Here is a 16,580-nt window from a genome sequence, read left to right on the forward strand (position 1 = left end):
AGCATTGTTATGGACAGAAATTAAATGGGAAGGGCACTTCGGAAACCATGATCTCTTTGGGCACAACGCATAAGAGATACCAGTTTCACCATAACAAAATAATAAAACAATTTACATATTGCTAGAGTAAAGCCTTTGAAAACGGTCTTCTATTAAGTCTGAAAACACAAACTGGAAAGACCTACAACCATAAGCGGTAACTGGCATTATTGAAATCACGTACAGATTTTATTTAATGGAATATGTACATTTTCCCAATAAAATTTCTCTCCAGCTTGACAAACTGGGTCTTCAAAAAAACTAACTAAGCCCCTTTATTTTCTCTCCGTGTGTGATACTGCCACAATGTGACGTTAAGAAGTGCACTGATGATGGAAAGGCGATTGGTTGTCCTTTTAGCCAGGGGTGGCAATTGCATGAGAATAAATATCATATCTTGTCACTGGAGTATTCTGAAGTGTATTCAATTCACAAAATAATGATGAAGAGCAAATAATCGAATGCAGGTGAGATGGGGTGGAGTTTTTACATTCCTTTTGTAATTGTTGAAAATGTTTATCTCAGTTTCTTAAATATAGGCATGTTGATAATATGTCCAATCATTTATTAGTTTGATTTTTTTTTTAAAGTAAACATACACAAAAGGATAAGTACAAAAACACTCAACGAGATTACATTTCATAATTCAGACCCCCGAATAGGCGTCTTTCCAAATATGGGGTCTTTAGTCATGTAAGAAACAATATTCCTTGGCACATCACTTGCTTTGAGTATTTTCTCAAATGCGAACGTAAGGTAAAGGCCTTCAAGGTGAAATCCCCTAGTACTGAACATACAACGTCAATAATAAGTAACCCACTTCGAAATCTGGAAGCAAAAGTCTGGCAAAGCAAGGGATACAATTAAAACAATATCCAAGTCAAGTGAAATGTTTCACTAGATGGATCAATCACAAACTATATTCCGATGTTTCTTGCATGCTGTATTGGATATTCTGTGACCTCCACCTGCTTGCAAGATACATTTGCACTGTTTAAAGGAGAAGCTGCAGTATGCAGTAATAGTGGAAGACAGTGTGGTATTACATAGGCCCATTATATGTGGCTATCCCCCAAAGAAAAGATGAAACATAATATTATGATCTCAGCAGTACTTTTGAACAATGTTGTCAGAAAGAAGAACTACAATTCTGATAGATATTATATCAGACCTGAAATATTTAAGCATTGCAGAAAAGGATGTCAAAAGTTGGCTTTACATCTTATAATGAACACAAGAGGATACCAGAAACCTGTTTTGAGAGGTAGGTTTCCTGGCTTGCTACCCAACCATTGACCTTTTTCTCCCTCTTAGGCGTACTTCATCCAATTTCTTAATTACTGGCCCAGATTTTTTAGATGTAGATGTGTAGCTTTTAAGAAGAGCTTCAAAAAGATACTCTGTGTTGGGATGAGTACTGAGAAACGCTTTCTCTAAGACGTACAGGTCAACACCTTTATCTTCCGCAAGGGCAGAGATGAAACTCAGTCCAAAATCTATTAACACTAAGTCCAGGTCATCTGCTGGTAATCGCAATAGCATATTAGATGTTGTTAGGTCTCCATGAACAACATCTTCATCATGCATTCGTGCCAAAATCTGGCCTATCTTCTCAGCGAGGGGGTAGAGTTTTGCAGTATTATTTTCAGAGTGTTGCAGGCTAGTAACATGATCCCGGACAGTGGTTGACTGTACAATATCCTCGAGGTATATACAGTTGGAAACATAGTCTACAAAGTACACCACTGGAACCGAAATACCTGAGAAGAAATACACATCAGTGTTACTTGAGAAAGCATTTTCTAATTAAGCATTTTCAACTGTTTCAAAACATAGCGCTCAACACTTAAAGAGTGCAATATCAAATAAGAGGTATACAACTTTATTGGCTACCTAGGCAGTTATTTGTCTCTGCTCGGCTGCTCAACATTTACAAATAATCTGCTTGCATCAATGTACTTTTCAAATGAAACAGTTTCTTTTTTAACCGGAGACACTATAAGAAAAAATGTATAGCGTCTTATGTTGATTTGTTTTTCCAAGAGTATTTTGACTTTGTACTTAAGCTCAAATATATTTTGCCCTTTTCATGTACTTTTTAAGCCTTTGACTGTATGTCGTGCAGTGCCCATTTTGTTATTCTTATTTTGCTTATTATTTGACAATTCTAAGTTAATCTCTGCATGGGCAAGTATCCACCTGTACTGGCTGAACAATGGTGACAAGAGAGAAATCTTCAATTGTCACCAACTGAATACAGACTGAGAAAATGCTTAGGGAGACGAAAAGTACAAATATAGGACTGTCCAACGTACACTGTACACCGATTAGGCTCAGGTAAATGCTTGGCAAACCAATGTGACTGCCTGGGCCTTTTTGCTGATGTAATTACGACGAGCGCTGGGTTTGCCTATGTCCCTGAACCAGACCTCAAGGTAATTGTAAGCGGATGTTTGGGAGATAGTTTGAATCCACAGTTACCGTCCTTGTATCGTACAAGAACAAGAGGAAACTACACACCTTTCTTGCAGCCAAAGTGCATATCTGGGGGCATTTCCCCCTATACCAGACTAGTCTCAGTGCAATGCCTACAGAAGGTTGTTTGGACTGAACGGACAGGACTTTGAATGCAAGGCTGACTTCTTCCTTAAATATGTATTCCCATTCAACAAGCTACACCAGACACCTCAAAACGCCTCCTCAAGTAATCTTTACCATCCCGACTAGCCTATGGTCTTTATTTTCTAGAAAGGTGGCCTTGGATCGAGGCATCAACATGCTGGGGCCCCTCACTGTTCCCTATTCAAGCATAAAGGCACTTCTGAGGAAACAGGATGATTTTAAGAATGGCTGTAGCAACTGTGCATACCATCATATACGCTGCCCCAATTATAAAATCATACTAGGAAATACGACTGTATCTGTATTCAAAGACTGCTCTAAGTAGTAAGACTAGACACTTTATTCTTATACCACGACTCATGGGCCTTCCAATCAACGAGTTTCACTCTGACTAGGCATCAACATAGGGCAGCAGGCCCTGTCGATTCTGCATTTACAGAAGACTGTCCATGTTTCACTTGCTAGTTTGCTGCCCAGAGTTTTTAACTGCATTCTGCACTTTATTAAAAACAATGTTCATGCTGAACGGGGTCTCCATCTGTAATGATGTGCTGCAATTTTGATTGACTACCACCATTACCATGTATTTGGCACGCTTTGGTAAATTAGTCCATTTAATTTCAACTGCCATAAGGAGCCTGCAAAGGACCCAAACACCTTAACCGTTGTCACTGCAGCATGATGGCTATTTTATATTGCAATTCATTTTGCTTTTACTGCTTTCTTGGTCTAGAGTCTTTTTATATAGACTTGCACTACATTGGGGCTCTTCTGGTTTTATTTTCTTACTCGATTTACTGTGATCAGCTGTATCAATTTTAATTAATTGAGACAAATAAAACGTATTCATTAATTCACTTGAATCTAATGGATTTATCTGTCGCTGGTCTCCTTTAAGAAACCAACAATGTACTTCTCTAATGATCCTGCTTGATGGCCTGATGTTTCCAAGAGCCTGCTTCACTGCTCCAGTTTAAGAACCCTTCAATAGGAAGGGAGCTTTTTGAAACGGCTGGCTCAGTTTCTTTGTAGGATAAAAGCTTTGTCATTACCTGGAATCAATGCTTTACTTACTTTAAAGCCATTGCCTCTCGGTAAAGACATATTCATAATTGCAGCACACCTATACAAGAAAATAATTTTGTGATCTTTGATGCTCAATGTCTTCAGGATCCAAAGAGGCCTCTGTAAACTGGGTTATACTACCTCATTCTGACTACAACCAAATCTACTACCGAATTGAGATCAATATTAACACATTATTCAGTATAAACAGTAAATGCAACTGGAATCTGTCCATTACTTACCTATATTGGCATTACTCCTAGTCATAGTTCCTCGCCTTCCTTCTTAACCAGTGAGGCTCCCCTGCCTCCAACAGACCCCTCCCTCCTCTAAATAAAAATGCCCCTCGCCCCCTCCTCGTCCTGTCCGTAACCAAGCCAACCCAGACACTCAGTTGTTCCATAGTGGGAGGCTGGGAGGTACCTTGAAGGAAGGTAAGGGAGTAGGACTCGGAGTAATGCAATTATCTTTAAGTAATGGACGCATTACCTCCCTCGACTTCCTTCTTAACCAATGAGACACAGCAAGTAAAACAGAAATGGACAACTGAGCCAGAAACACCCAACTGAAAGAGAATGCCCAAAACATACACAGAGATACCCCTATACCCTCGTAGAGGACAACACTCTGTGACCCAACACAAAATCCAGATGTTCCTACTCATTCATCCGAAAAGGGACAGACAAAGGTGGAAGGGGTAGCCCAAAGCACAGTCCAACAAATCCCCACCACTGAGGTCCCTTCAAGTCAGCCACCACAGTGGTCACCCGAAAACAAGAATGAAAAGCCAAGAGTATCCAAACCACCTGCACAAAGGGATAAAATAGAGGACTAGGCAAGGCAGCCAGCACCAAATTCCAACAAAGGGAAGAATGCACTGTTCCAGGAAACTAAGGCAACAACCCTAGGAAAAACCTAGGCAGAAGCCCAACCACATCATCCAGAATACGCCAAGAGCCACGAAACACCTGAATCGCCGCACAGTGCACCCTCAAAGTACCAACTGACAGACCCATGTGGGCAACATCCATCAAGAACTGCAAAATCAGAAAAAGAATGGCCAAAGTCTGATCCACTGGTCTCCCAGATAACCAGACCGAAAATACTGTGCAATGCCAGACATTAGAATGCAGAGGAAAAGACCGCCTCGAAGTGTGGAAAGGCAGTGCCAACCACGCAAGGACCCCTGACCAGAAAAAAAAGAAAATCACACCTTCCAACCACCAAGCCGCAAAGTGCAAGTACCCGTATGGTCTTAGAGGAAGAGCCGGAGAGAACAGAGAAGACGGGACAAGTAGAACAGCCCATTTCAGACTGCACCCCATCAATGCCAGAAGAGGGAATAAAGTTGCACGGGGCCACTGTGGAGCAATCAAAATCACTGAATCCCACATTGCTGCCCACATCAGAAATGCCCTGAACAACTGGAAAGGCGGAAAAGTGTACATCAGACCCCGAGGCAAATGAAAAGGCAACCTACCCATCGCCCAAACCTGAGAACAACTTCCCCCTGAATAAAATACATGTCTCTGGGCTTTCTCAGGCGAAATAAACAGGTATAACACCGAAACACCCCACCTCCGAACAAACATATCGAACAGGCGGGGTTGCAGGAAGAAATACTTGGAAGGCATAAAAGCCCAACTTAAAAGACCCATATGGACATTTACCACCCTCCTTAAGTACACAACAATCAGAGGCAGAACCGGGTCCAGAGCCCAGACACAAATGTCCAGAGCGAGCACGCTCAGGGACTTTAACCCGGTACGGCACGGAGGTCAAAAGACTTCGCCACCAGACCATTCTTCTGAACCACCATCACCGAACCCTTCAGGCCAACCTGCAAAAGAACCAGAGCCTGCAGAAGAGTCACAAACCCCCACCCGGTCGAAGACCTCCGAGAGGCCTGAAGTGCCCAGAGCCCCAGGACCTACATTGACACCAGCCAAGCCCTCCACCGGGAGAGATTGGCGTCTGTCGACACCACCACCGGATCTGGCGGACAAAGAGCAATTCCATTCACTATAGTATCCCCTACCAGCCATCACAATAGAATCCCGCCGACCGGTGCCAACATCCAGAAATGGACCAGAAGATCTTGAGCCTCCGGCCACCACAGGGAGAGAATCCTGTGAATCAGTCTGTTCACACAAAACTCAGTCCAAGGCACCAGAAATATAGTCAATGTCAAAAGACCCTGCACCAATAACCACTAAAGTGTGACCGAAAACTTGCCCCAAAGAACACCACCTCATGTATCGGGAGCAAAGTAGACAGTTCCTCAAGTCATAAAAAAAAACGAGCACCTGCAGGACCAGCAACACCCTTTCCACAGGAACCACCAACAGGAACTCTTTAGGGGAGGGCACCAACAGACCGCTGAAACAGGGAAGAATGAAGACTCCCTCCAAGTAAAGAAAAGCCAGAACCGTTGTAAATGCATGGACGACTTAAGACCACAGGGAAGAGGACAAACTGGAAATGATCTCCCCCATTTCAAACCAGAGAACCTGCAGAGAGGGAACTGTGACGGGAACAGGCAGATAGGCCACAGAGAACCACAAATGTCACAAGTCACCTGGACATATCAAAAGAAGAACCGCCTGAGCCATTAACAGGCAAAAACTACCAGAGTGCATCCAGGAACAGAACCATGGACAATCAGGACTGGCAAAAATGCCCTGATACCAACAGAATCAGAAACACAATAGAAGAGGTCCTGACCCAGAGACCAGCAACAAGTAGCTAGCATCTGGCCCAAATGCCAACAAGCCTCAGATTCCAACCCGAGAGGCAACCATTCCCCCATGGCCACTGGAACTGGAGGCAGAAGGATGGCAGCATAAGGGGGAATGTGCTCAAAGTCTACAGCGAAGCCTTGGACCACAAAATCCAGGTCCCATTGATCCACAAACAGAACATACATCAAGGCAGCATCTTCCCAGGGTCTGCCTTCCATCAACCCAAAAGAGCACTCCTGGCAGCAGCCAGAGCCCCAGCGAAGAATATATAAGTCCAACGAAACGGCTGCAAACAAACCCTCTCACTGCTTCATAGCAGCTAACAGATAAGAGCATTCTGCACCATCCCAAACGGCCACAGCCAGCTTATCAAAGATCTGTACAAAGGAGCGCGCCAAGAAAAGACCAGCCAACAAAGCCAATATCCCAGCAGTACACGCTCTTACAACCAGAGCACACCGGTATATCTGTGGCAGCATAGAGAGTACAGCACTCCAGACGAAAGGCTGCAAACCAAGCAGGGTAGACAAAAACAGAGTCCAGACAAACATAAGTAGGAAGCGTGAACTCAACCCCGCAAAAAGGTACAATAACTGTAGAAATCGAGAGACCTGAAACATAGCAACATCCTGCCATACCTTCATAACCATATCCCAACAGGAACTGGAAAGGGCATGGTAAACCCCAAAGGCTGAACCTAATGGGGAAACAGGGTGCTGAAGCAGATGTTTTAATTAAATATATTAATGAGTGTTTATGCATTTTGATTAACCAGAAAATGATGGAAATAATTAAACAGAGAAAATCAATGTGTACGTTTGAAAATGTGCCCACGAAGACTGGCCACCAGTATTCACAAATTATACTAAAAATGACTAAACATATGTGAAAATACGTAATAATAATAATGTAGTAATATGTCATATTGAGATGTATAACGTATGTTTTACATTATATTGTAGAGCTAACTTAGCCGAAGTAGTGGCCTAGTTTTGCCAGGCCTCATGCAGAAGCAGAATAATCATACAATGTAGAGAACCTAACGTGCGGAACTGACCCTGAACTGCTCATGTTAATAAAGTCTGCTTAGCTAGAATTTTCTGCAATGAACCGACGAACAGGAGATGAGGGAATCAAATTTGCAGCAAGGACTGTGTAGAGCAGACGAGATGTACTTTCCCAGGACTCAGACAATAGAGACACGGATGGAGAAGAAGATGCAATATTTCCGATACCTGATGAGCCGGATGATGAGGACATCGTACAGTGAACCAATAGACAACCTGAGAACGGCGTAATATTAGAATTCATAGATTTGTAAAATTAAAGTTATTGGTTAGGGAAATAACTGGTGATCAACTGACCAATTAGGAATTAGGGGATGGACTGGGCAACTTTGATATAATGTCGTGACAAAGGGGATAAACTTCAGAACTAATGCGGATGTCAGATGTCAGAGGTTAGGCGTGGATATTCGAAGAGATTCGAGATTCTGTCATTGGGCTCATGCTCCTGAGAGCCTGATGCTTTGCTGATGGATTGATGACCTGAAGACGAAGACTGACTTTGTTGCTGATCCATTCCATGGATAGGTAGCTATGGCAATGTGACTGAATTAACTTTTGTGCCTTTTCTTTCTAGGTACCAACTGCACTGTCTAAATAGTTTTTCTTCTAGCTAGATGTTTTCCATATTTATTTTCCAAACTGTTTTTCGCATGAAGTCCCACATTCTAATGCTAATCTGGGATAGTTAAGGTTTCCTATAAGTGAGACGTTGACATATAGTGACAAATTATTGCCGGACTGATTTGCTGAACTCTGCAATTAATGTTGACATATTCATCTTTGTTGGCTTATGCTAAAGCATTAGAACGTATGTTCTCTAAAGTTCTGATTAGATTATGTTATTGGTGGAAACTAATGGATTAATTTTGAGTTGATTGAATAAAGTTTGAATTAACCTCATGGATTAGTATTGTAACTAATAGAGAAATAAAAATTGTTAAAACACATATTGAGTTGTGGTTATTCATGAATAGTTGACACTATTGACTAATGATTAATGTTTCTCTTAGTGGTTATTGATTTGTATATTGATTATTGATGAACATTGGTTACTACATAACTAGGATACTCCATGCGAATCAAAAGGTTCAACTGCCTATACGCGTTCCCTTGTAAGTTTACTTACTAAGGACCAGGCGCGTTAACAGTTTTTGGTAGGAGTTTGATGGTTAGTTTCCTTGGAGAACTAGTTATGTGGTGACTGATGGTTATAGTGGTAGTTTGAGTTAGGGTTAGTTGTTCATTATTATTGTGATTTGGATTTTATTTTTCGTGATGGCAATTGTAGCAAGAATGATGTCCCCTTAAGCTAAGAAATTACTTTCCCAGGTCCTAGATCCCGCTAGTAGAGTTGGGTATGTTCTCAGCGTTCTATTGATAGTGTGAAAGTGGTAGGTTGAGCTTGCAAGATCACAGGTGAATTGTGACGTATGTGAGGGAAAGTAGGGAGTCTGCGTACTCCAGTTGAGGTCTAGTAGGAGTGCATGTACTCTGCAGTAGGAGTAGGGAAGTTGTCGAACTTCATGTGTGTGGCGCTTTGTGCTCATAAATTGTCCACATGGTTGTTAGAGATGTACGGACCCTGCATGGTCTAAGACTCCGGAGTATCATGACAAGTGTAGGAGACACTTAGTTATACGTCTGTCTGGTTTAGTAGGTTGATCGGGCATGGTCAACAGTCGTAAGTTAAGTGAGTAAGATAAATTTTCGACTGAGATTTGGCGAGTCCTATGTGCATCAGGACAGACCCATTCATCAGTTGAGAGTGAAATTTGCGGGTCGAATTGTGCTTGCGAATGTGGGGGACTGAGAAGAAGGAATAGCTGCATGCGCGGAAGGGCCATCAGTGGAAATCCGTAAGGTCTCTGAAGCGATTGTGTACCTTCCTGTAGTAAACCAGCAGGTTGTTTTGGTTATTGGTTAATGCTTGCAATAATTCTGCATTAGTTTTGTGTGAGTTGAAGTTTAGGAGGACAAGCTGCAAGATTTTGTCAGCCGCAGTGTGTAAGTGTGACGGCAGAGTGAGCCACGCTGGGATAGGTTTGTTAGTGAGAAGAGTCACGAGCGGATGGCAGCCGTCCATAAGAGGCAATTGGTTGAGAAAGCAGGTGAAGGGAATCTTGGGAGTAAAAGTCATTTCCTTATTGAATCGAATACAAAAAAGGTAGAAAAGATGACGATTTTTAAAGCGTTTAGGAGTGCCATGAAGGGCGATACATACATTAAGGTGACAGTGGGGGAGCCTACCTCACCGGAAAATTCTCCGGCATTTGTTGTGATGGAGGAGCGAGATGTTGCGCCATGTCTTTGGTTAAAGCAGTGGTGCAAATTAACAGAGAAACAGGGAGCTTTGGCGTTTCCAGAGCATGGAACGTTTAATTTGAGAATTTTGGAACAGTAGCGAATCACACTGTATGAGATGAAGCCACTTCCGAGACCAGCACAGTTTGAGGCATTAGCGGTTTGGGAGCTCGTAGCAAGACAGCAGCAAGAAATGAAATTCCAGAGGAGAATAGGGAAGGTAGAGAAGTCTTTAGCAGAGGCGATATGGGATTGGGAACATAAGAAGTGAAGAATGGCGACATAGTAGGGTGTTAAGTTGTTTCCTGCTATCACAGAGGAAGATGAGTCAGAAGGGAAAGAGGATACTAGCAAGAGTGATAACAGTTCGTCAGGGGGTAAGAAGAAAAAGACTTATGTGGAAGAAGAAGATCGAGGATCTTATTACTCAGGTGTTGAGAGACCGACCTCCACAATATGCAGTGCAATGAAGGGGGTCCAAGTACTAGTTCTGCTCCAACTGCCCCAGCCCACGGTCGGGGACAGTGGGACCAGTGCAAACAGAAAATGGACAGGTGCAAGGGGTAGTGCAGAGTACTCCTAATACAGTGACTACTTCGATGGTCCAAGTGCAGATGCACCCAACCACCGGTACAGAGAATTTATCCAGAGGTGCCAATTCTTGAGACAACTTCGAACTTAGTGGATCCTACGGAGCATGTGACTCCAAGGCCGATGCTAGTTCAGACTGAGCCGACTCTAATGTTGTTGCCTCAGGCACAGCCACAGGGCTTGCCGAAGTTCACACCAATGGCAGGGACACAGTCAGATGTGACACCAGTGAAGAATCAGAGTATGGGAGTAGCCCTTCCACAAAATGTGGGTGTCAGAGCAGCACCAGATGCAATATCGTTGCCAATTACTGTTGGTCCCGCGGTACAATTATATGCGCAAAAGAAGCCGATTACAGGAGAAGAGGGTGAAATGTCACAGAGCCTCGTGAGGAGGGGGGGTGAGAGATCACATGCAGGTAATATCATCTATGGGGGCAGACCTTTGATGGATCTAGGCTACTAATGGATCTTAGTCCACTTGTTGCTCTTCCAGATGCCGTAAATTGCTCGAGTATAATTCAGAGCTTGAAGCTTTTGACGCCGCAGACTCCAGGTGCAGTGGTACAACAGGTGCCATTGCCGAATGCAAGTAATATTTCATTGCAGGGGTTGACAGCACAGCAGTTACATGAGTGGTTAGACAGTCTGAATACCCCACGAAATACATCCAAGAGTGAAGAGCAGATTGATCGTGTAAGACTGGCTTCGGAAATAACTGAACTAGTCGAGAGATCGATGAGAGTGAATAGATTAGAATTATATACAGGAGAAGAGCTGAGATATTTGTGTCCGAGAATTACGAAAGAAGTGGGCAAGATACATCAGAAATTGGCAGGTCTGGCAGATAAACATGACACAAAGATTGAGAAGACAAAGCACTTGAAAAGGAGTTACAGACTAGACTTTGAGGCGAAAGATTTTGAACACGAGAACAGCAGGGATGAAAGCGCATCTCAAAGAGTTATTGCAGAGTGCTCAGATTTGGGGAGCATTAGAAAAGTGGGAAAGTAGATAGGCAAAAAAGAAGGATAAACGGAAACGAGATTCACAAGAAGGGTCTGAAAGTGTTCAGAAAGAAAAGGATCCCGTCAAAATTTTATCAATGAGGGAAAATCCAGGAGGGCAATTTGTTCATGTTCCCAGGCACAGGAGTGATATTTTGTCATCCACAAATGATTATCCAAAACTAAGAGAGAAACCGGATGAGGGGTACTAGCAGACAGCTAGATTTGTGAAGCTTTTGAAATCTCTGTGGGAAGACTTGAATACTCTGTTGGAGATAGTGGTTCCAGCTGATTTGTGGGTTGAGTGCAAAAGGGCAGTGGATTCGCCGACGAGTGAACCAGAAAGAGATAAGAGTTACAGGTGCACCATCACCTGAAGTGATGAAACATTATTATAAGGTGATTAAGTTCCTGAAGACTAGAATTTCACCTAAAAATATTGATTGGCAGAGGACTGACAGGACAGTGCAGGAAGTAAAGGAGTTGATACATACCTACTATGAGAGATTGCTGAAAGCGTTCAATGAGTACAGTGGTAATGAAGCGATCGAGCCGAAAGGCATGTTGCACTTTGTGTTCAGGTTTGTGGAAGGATTGAGACCTGAAGTAGGTCAGATGATTAAGAGTAATTGTATTTGTTGGCAAGCAAAGCCAATTGATGAAGTATTGCAGTATGCAAAATACTGTAGTGATGAGACTGAGTAGAAGAAGTTGAAAGCGAAAGCGATGGTGATGCAAATTAAGGCAGCTCAAACAGGCGTGCAGGGAGCTTTAGTGCAAAAGATACCGCAGCAGCAGGGAACTACCATGTTCCAGCCTCAGATGAGAGGTAGAGGTTGCGGAGCCAATATGAATCGAGGTCCGGATTTGAGTACTGTAGTGGTGCAGAATGATGTACAAGGGATGAAAAAGATGTTACTGTGTCATCTTTGCGGAAACGTGGTACACTGGAAACAGGAGTGCAGGATGGTGTTGTTCAGCAAAATGGTGATGTCAATACATTTCAAACTGTGAAAGTCCCTAAGACGAGAGGACTTAATCCGAATTTTCAGAATAACATGAATCAAGTGCAGAATTTTCAACCCATTCAGCAGTTGCAAATGCCTTGTGCACAATGGGCACAAAGTTACAACCAATGCAGCAGCAGGTTTCTAAGGTAGCTAGAGAGCAAATGCAGATACCTCAAGCCACGATAGAACAGCAACAGATGATGCTTACTCAGCAGGTCAGAGGTAAGACAGAAGTAGTGATACAGTGCACCAATTCCCATTACATAGTGAGAATGAAATAAACGATGAATGGATGAGTAATATTTCGGATGAGGAGCCATGTATGCTTTCAGCCTCATTAGAAGTAGATCAACGAGGACCCTTTGTGAAAGGAAAGGTGATGGGTCATAGGGTTTTATTCCTAGTGGACACAGGAGCTACATGCTCTACAGTGAGAAGTGCAGAAGTTCTGAACTTACTTCTTTCAGGCAGAACAGTTCAGGTTGTGGGGGTAGCGAATAGACAATTGATAAATATGATCACGGATCCAGTACAAGTTGAGACTGGCAACTACCAGGGAATGCATACGTTTGTAGTCTGTGACTCGAGTCCAGTATCCCTACTGGGAAGGGACTTATTGTGCAAGACCAGATGTTCTATTATTTGCTCAACTACTGGAATAGCGGTCCAGACAATTAGCGATGATGAGGAAGAACAAACTCCTGAAACTGAGAACAAACCATTAATGAAGAATACCTGTTGATTGAGTTTTTCCCAATGTTCACTGTGAAAGAACTGCATGCAGACTTGCAGGGAGCAGGACAAGAGAATGTGTGGGAGCTGACAGGTAGAGAAGTGGAACTGATCAAGGGAGTGGAACCGATTAAGGTCACTTTGAAACCGAATGTAGAGTTCCCGCAGCTTCCACAGTATAACATGGCACAAGATGTTCTGATGAAAGTAGAGCAAATAATTTGAGATTTTCTGAAACAAGGGGTTTTGAAAGAAGTGTTGAGCAGTCCATGTTATTCACCGATAATGGGCTTAAAGAAGCCTTGTGGGAAAGTGTGCATTGTGCAAGACTTGACATGGTGGTCAGGTGTTGTCCTGTAGTGCCGAACCCAGCAGTAATATTGTTTCAAATTCCATGCGATGCAGAGTGGTTCACAGTGGTTGATTTGTCACAAGCTTTCTTTTCTGTGCCTCTTCATCATGATAGTCAGTTTCTCTTTAGTTTCAAATTCTTAAACAGTCTACAGCTGGTGCAGGCTTCCTCAAGGGTACATGGAGTCACCGTCTCTGTTCAATCAAATCTTGAAAAAGAATCTGGAGTCGTTGGAACTACTGTATCAATCGACTCTAGTGCAATACATTGATGACTTACTGATTGCGTCCAAAACGAGGGACAAGTGCAAGTACGACTCGATTGCCCTGTTGAATCATTTGGGAAAATTTGAACATAAAGTGTCACCTTTGAAATTGCAGTACTGTCAGAAATCAGTGAAATACCTGGATATCTAATTGAGAAAGGGTCAAGGAGAATTTCCAGAGAAAGGAATACAATGATATTGCAGAGAAGTCCCCCAACTTCACAGAGAGATATCAGAATGTTTCTGGGAATGGTAGGTTATAGTCGCTAGTGGATTCCAAATGTTGCTGGGATTGCCAAACCATTGCAGCAGCTGACACATAAGGATGTTACAGATCCCATTACACTAGCCCAGTATCAGATGAAAGCGTTCACTGAGTTGAGAGATAGTTTGTGCAGGGCTCCAGCGTTGGGAATGTCTAATTACACGAAACCATTAATATTGTTTTGTCATGAACATGATGCTTGTTCTTTGTCTGTCTTGACACAGGTCCATGGAGGTGCTTATCGCCCAGTAGGCTATTTTCAGCTACCTTGGACTCAGTCGCAGCAGTCTTACCAGGATGTTTGCATGCAGTTGCCGCAGTTGGTCAAAGCCTTTCTCAATGTGAGGGAGTAGTGATGGGATGTCCTCTGACGGTGACGGTACCTCACTCTGTTGAGATTTTACTGACAAGGACAAAAATGCAGTATTTGACTGGTGCTAGACTGACAAGGTATGAGACGGGCATTCTAGGTACTCCAAATGTAACATTGAAAAGATGTACAATGCTGAACCCGGCAAGTGAAACTGTCGAAAAAGAAGAAGACATTGAGCATGATTGTCTCGAGGTAACTGAGCTATGCACAAAACCAAGACCAGATATCAGAGATACCTGATTGGAAGAAAGTGAACAAATTGTCTTTGTTGATGGCTCATGTCTCAGAGATGGTACAGGAACATTGAGAGCAGGATATGCTGTGTGCACGATTACAGGTACATTAGAAGCTTCTTGGCTTCGAGGTGTATATTCTGCACAAGTAGCAGAATTAGTAGCTCTTACTAGAGCGTGTCATGTTTTTTCTATTTTCTAGACTAAGACTCACTATCTATACAGATAGCCAGTATGGATTTGAAATTGTTCATGATTTTGGTCAATTGTGGTTGCAAGGAGGTTTCCTGACCTCTACTGGTTCACCAGTAAGAAATGGCGACAGAATAAAAGAATTGCTATATGCAATACAGTTGCCTGAAGAAATTGCAGTGTTGAAATGCAGTGCACATCAAAAGACACAGGACTACATCTCACTAGGAAATGAATATGCAGATCAAGTCACTAGACTTTGCGCATTGAACTGTATATCGTTCAAAGACAAGTGGGAACTGATGTCATAGGAAGATAACACATGTACAAGTTTTGCATTGAAAGTGATCGATACTTTGGAAGAATTGAAAACATTGCAAAGTAATATTGACAAAGAAGAGAAATGACTTTGGTCCAAATTAAAATGTGTTCAAAGACCTGATGAGATCTGGGTTTCTGAGGAGGGTCAGATGGTCCTGCCAAATAGTTTACTGTCACAGATCGGCAGGTATTACCATGGCGAAGCACACATTGGGAGGGATGCCATGGTTCATTTGTTCAAGAGTGACTAGTTCAATCCCACGTTTAGGCAGGCAGCAGAGATAATATGTCATCGTTGTATAATCTGTCAGTAACTAAATGTGGGAAAAGGGACAGTGGTGAATTTGAGCCACATTGGAAAAGCAGGAGGTCCATTCAGCAGAATGCAATTGGATTTTATTGAGATGCCTGCGTGTGGAGGTTTGAAGTAGGTGTTGGTGATTGTATGCATTTTTAGTCACTGCATTGAAGCACACCCTACAAGAAGGAATGACAGTCTTACAGTAGCAAAGTTGTTACATAGGGAGTTGATACCACGTTTCAGGTTTCCGATCTCTTTAGAATCGGATAGGGGAACTCACTTCAACGAGGGGATTAAATGTGCAGCACTAAACATCAAGCAAAGGTTGCACTATAGTAATCGCCCTGAAGCATCAGGACTAGTGGAACAGATGAATGGTACCTTGAAATCAAGAATTGCAAAGATGTGGTCAGCTATGAATCGGAAATGGCCAGATGCATTGCCTTTGGTGTTGATGTCATGAGAAATACACCTGACAGGAAGAAAGGGCTGTCGCCCTATGAGATCCTCATGGGCAGAGCAATGAGATTACCAGCAGTTCTAGCCAATGCACTTGTAAATTTTACAGATGATATGGTGTTGGACTACTGCAAGGGTTTGGCTGATGTAGTTCGCTCTTTCTCTCAGCAGGTGCAGGCCACCACCAATCCACAATCCAGGGCACAATCTGAGAGCTGGTGACTGGGTCGATGTCTGAAAACATGTTTGCAAGACGTGTTCAGAGCCACGCAGGAGAGAGCCTTACCGGGTTGTCCTAATGACTACGACAGCTGTGAAGTGTGTTGGAATCCCGAACTGGATACACGCAAGTCATACCAAGAAAGTGGTATGTCCACAGGATCATGAAGAAGTGTTGTTGAGAGCACCAACAAAACAGGTTTCTGCACCTGAACCAGAAAAGGAACCAAGAGGGCCTGAACTTGAACCAGAGCTTGAGGAAGATGGCTCTATTACCCCTGTGAAAGACGAAAGTGAAGAAGTACAGGAGGGTGCGGAAGAATCAATCTTAACGGAGACAGCAGGAGAGCCTAGCGCAGCAGGGGTTCTCACAGAAGCAGACAGTGCTGAGAAGCAGACAGAGCAAGTGCCAGACCAAGAGGGGGA

General features: G+C 43.0%; 1 protein-coding gene across 3 annotated transcripts in view; it reads right to left on the reverse strand.

Annotated features, from left to right (window-relative positions):
- Positions 1-201: 201 nt before the first annotated feature.
- Positions 202-16,580, reverse strand: part of TP53RK (TP53 regulating kinase) — a 52,630-nt gene continuing 36,251 nt past the window's right edge. For all 3 annotated transcript variants that reach the window (XM_069243575.1, XM_069243576.1, XM_069243574.1), the window contains one exon: positions 202-1,799. In XM_069243575.1, coding sequence (XP_069099676.1) covers positions 1,321-1,799 — 479 coding nt within the window. In that variant the 3' untranslated portion in view covers positions 202-1,320. The remainder of the gene's footprint in view (positions 1,800-16,580) is intronic.

This window comes from Pleurodeles waltl, chromosome 7, assembly GCF_031143425.1.
Source record: "Pleurodeles waltl isolate 20211129_DDA chromosome 7, aPleWal1.hap1.20221129, whole genome shotgun sequence".
NCBI lineage: Eukaryota > Metazoa > Chordata > Amphibia > Caudata > Salamandridae > Pleurodeles > Pleurodeles waltl.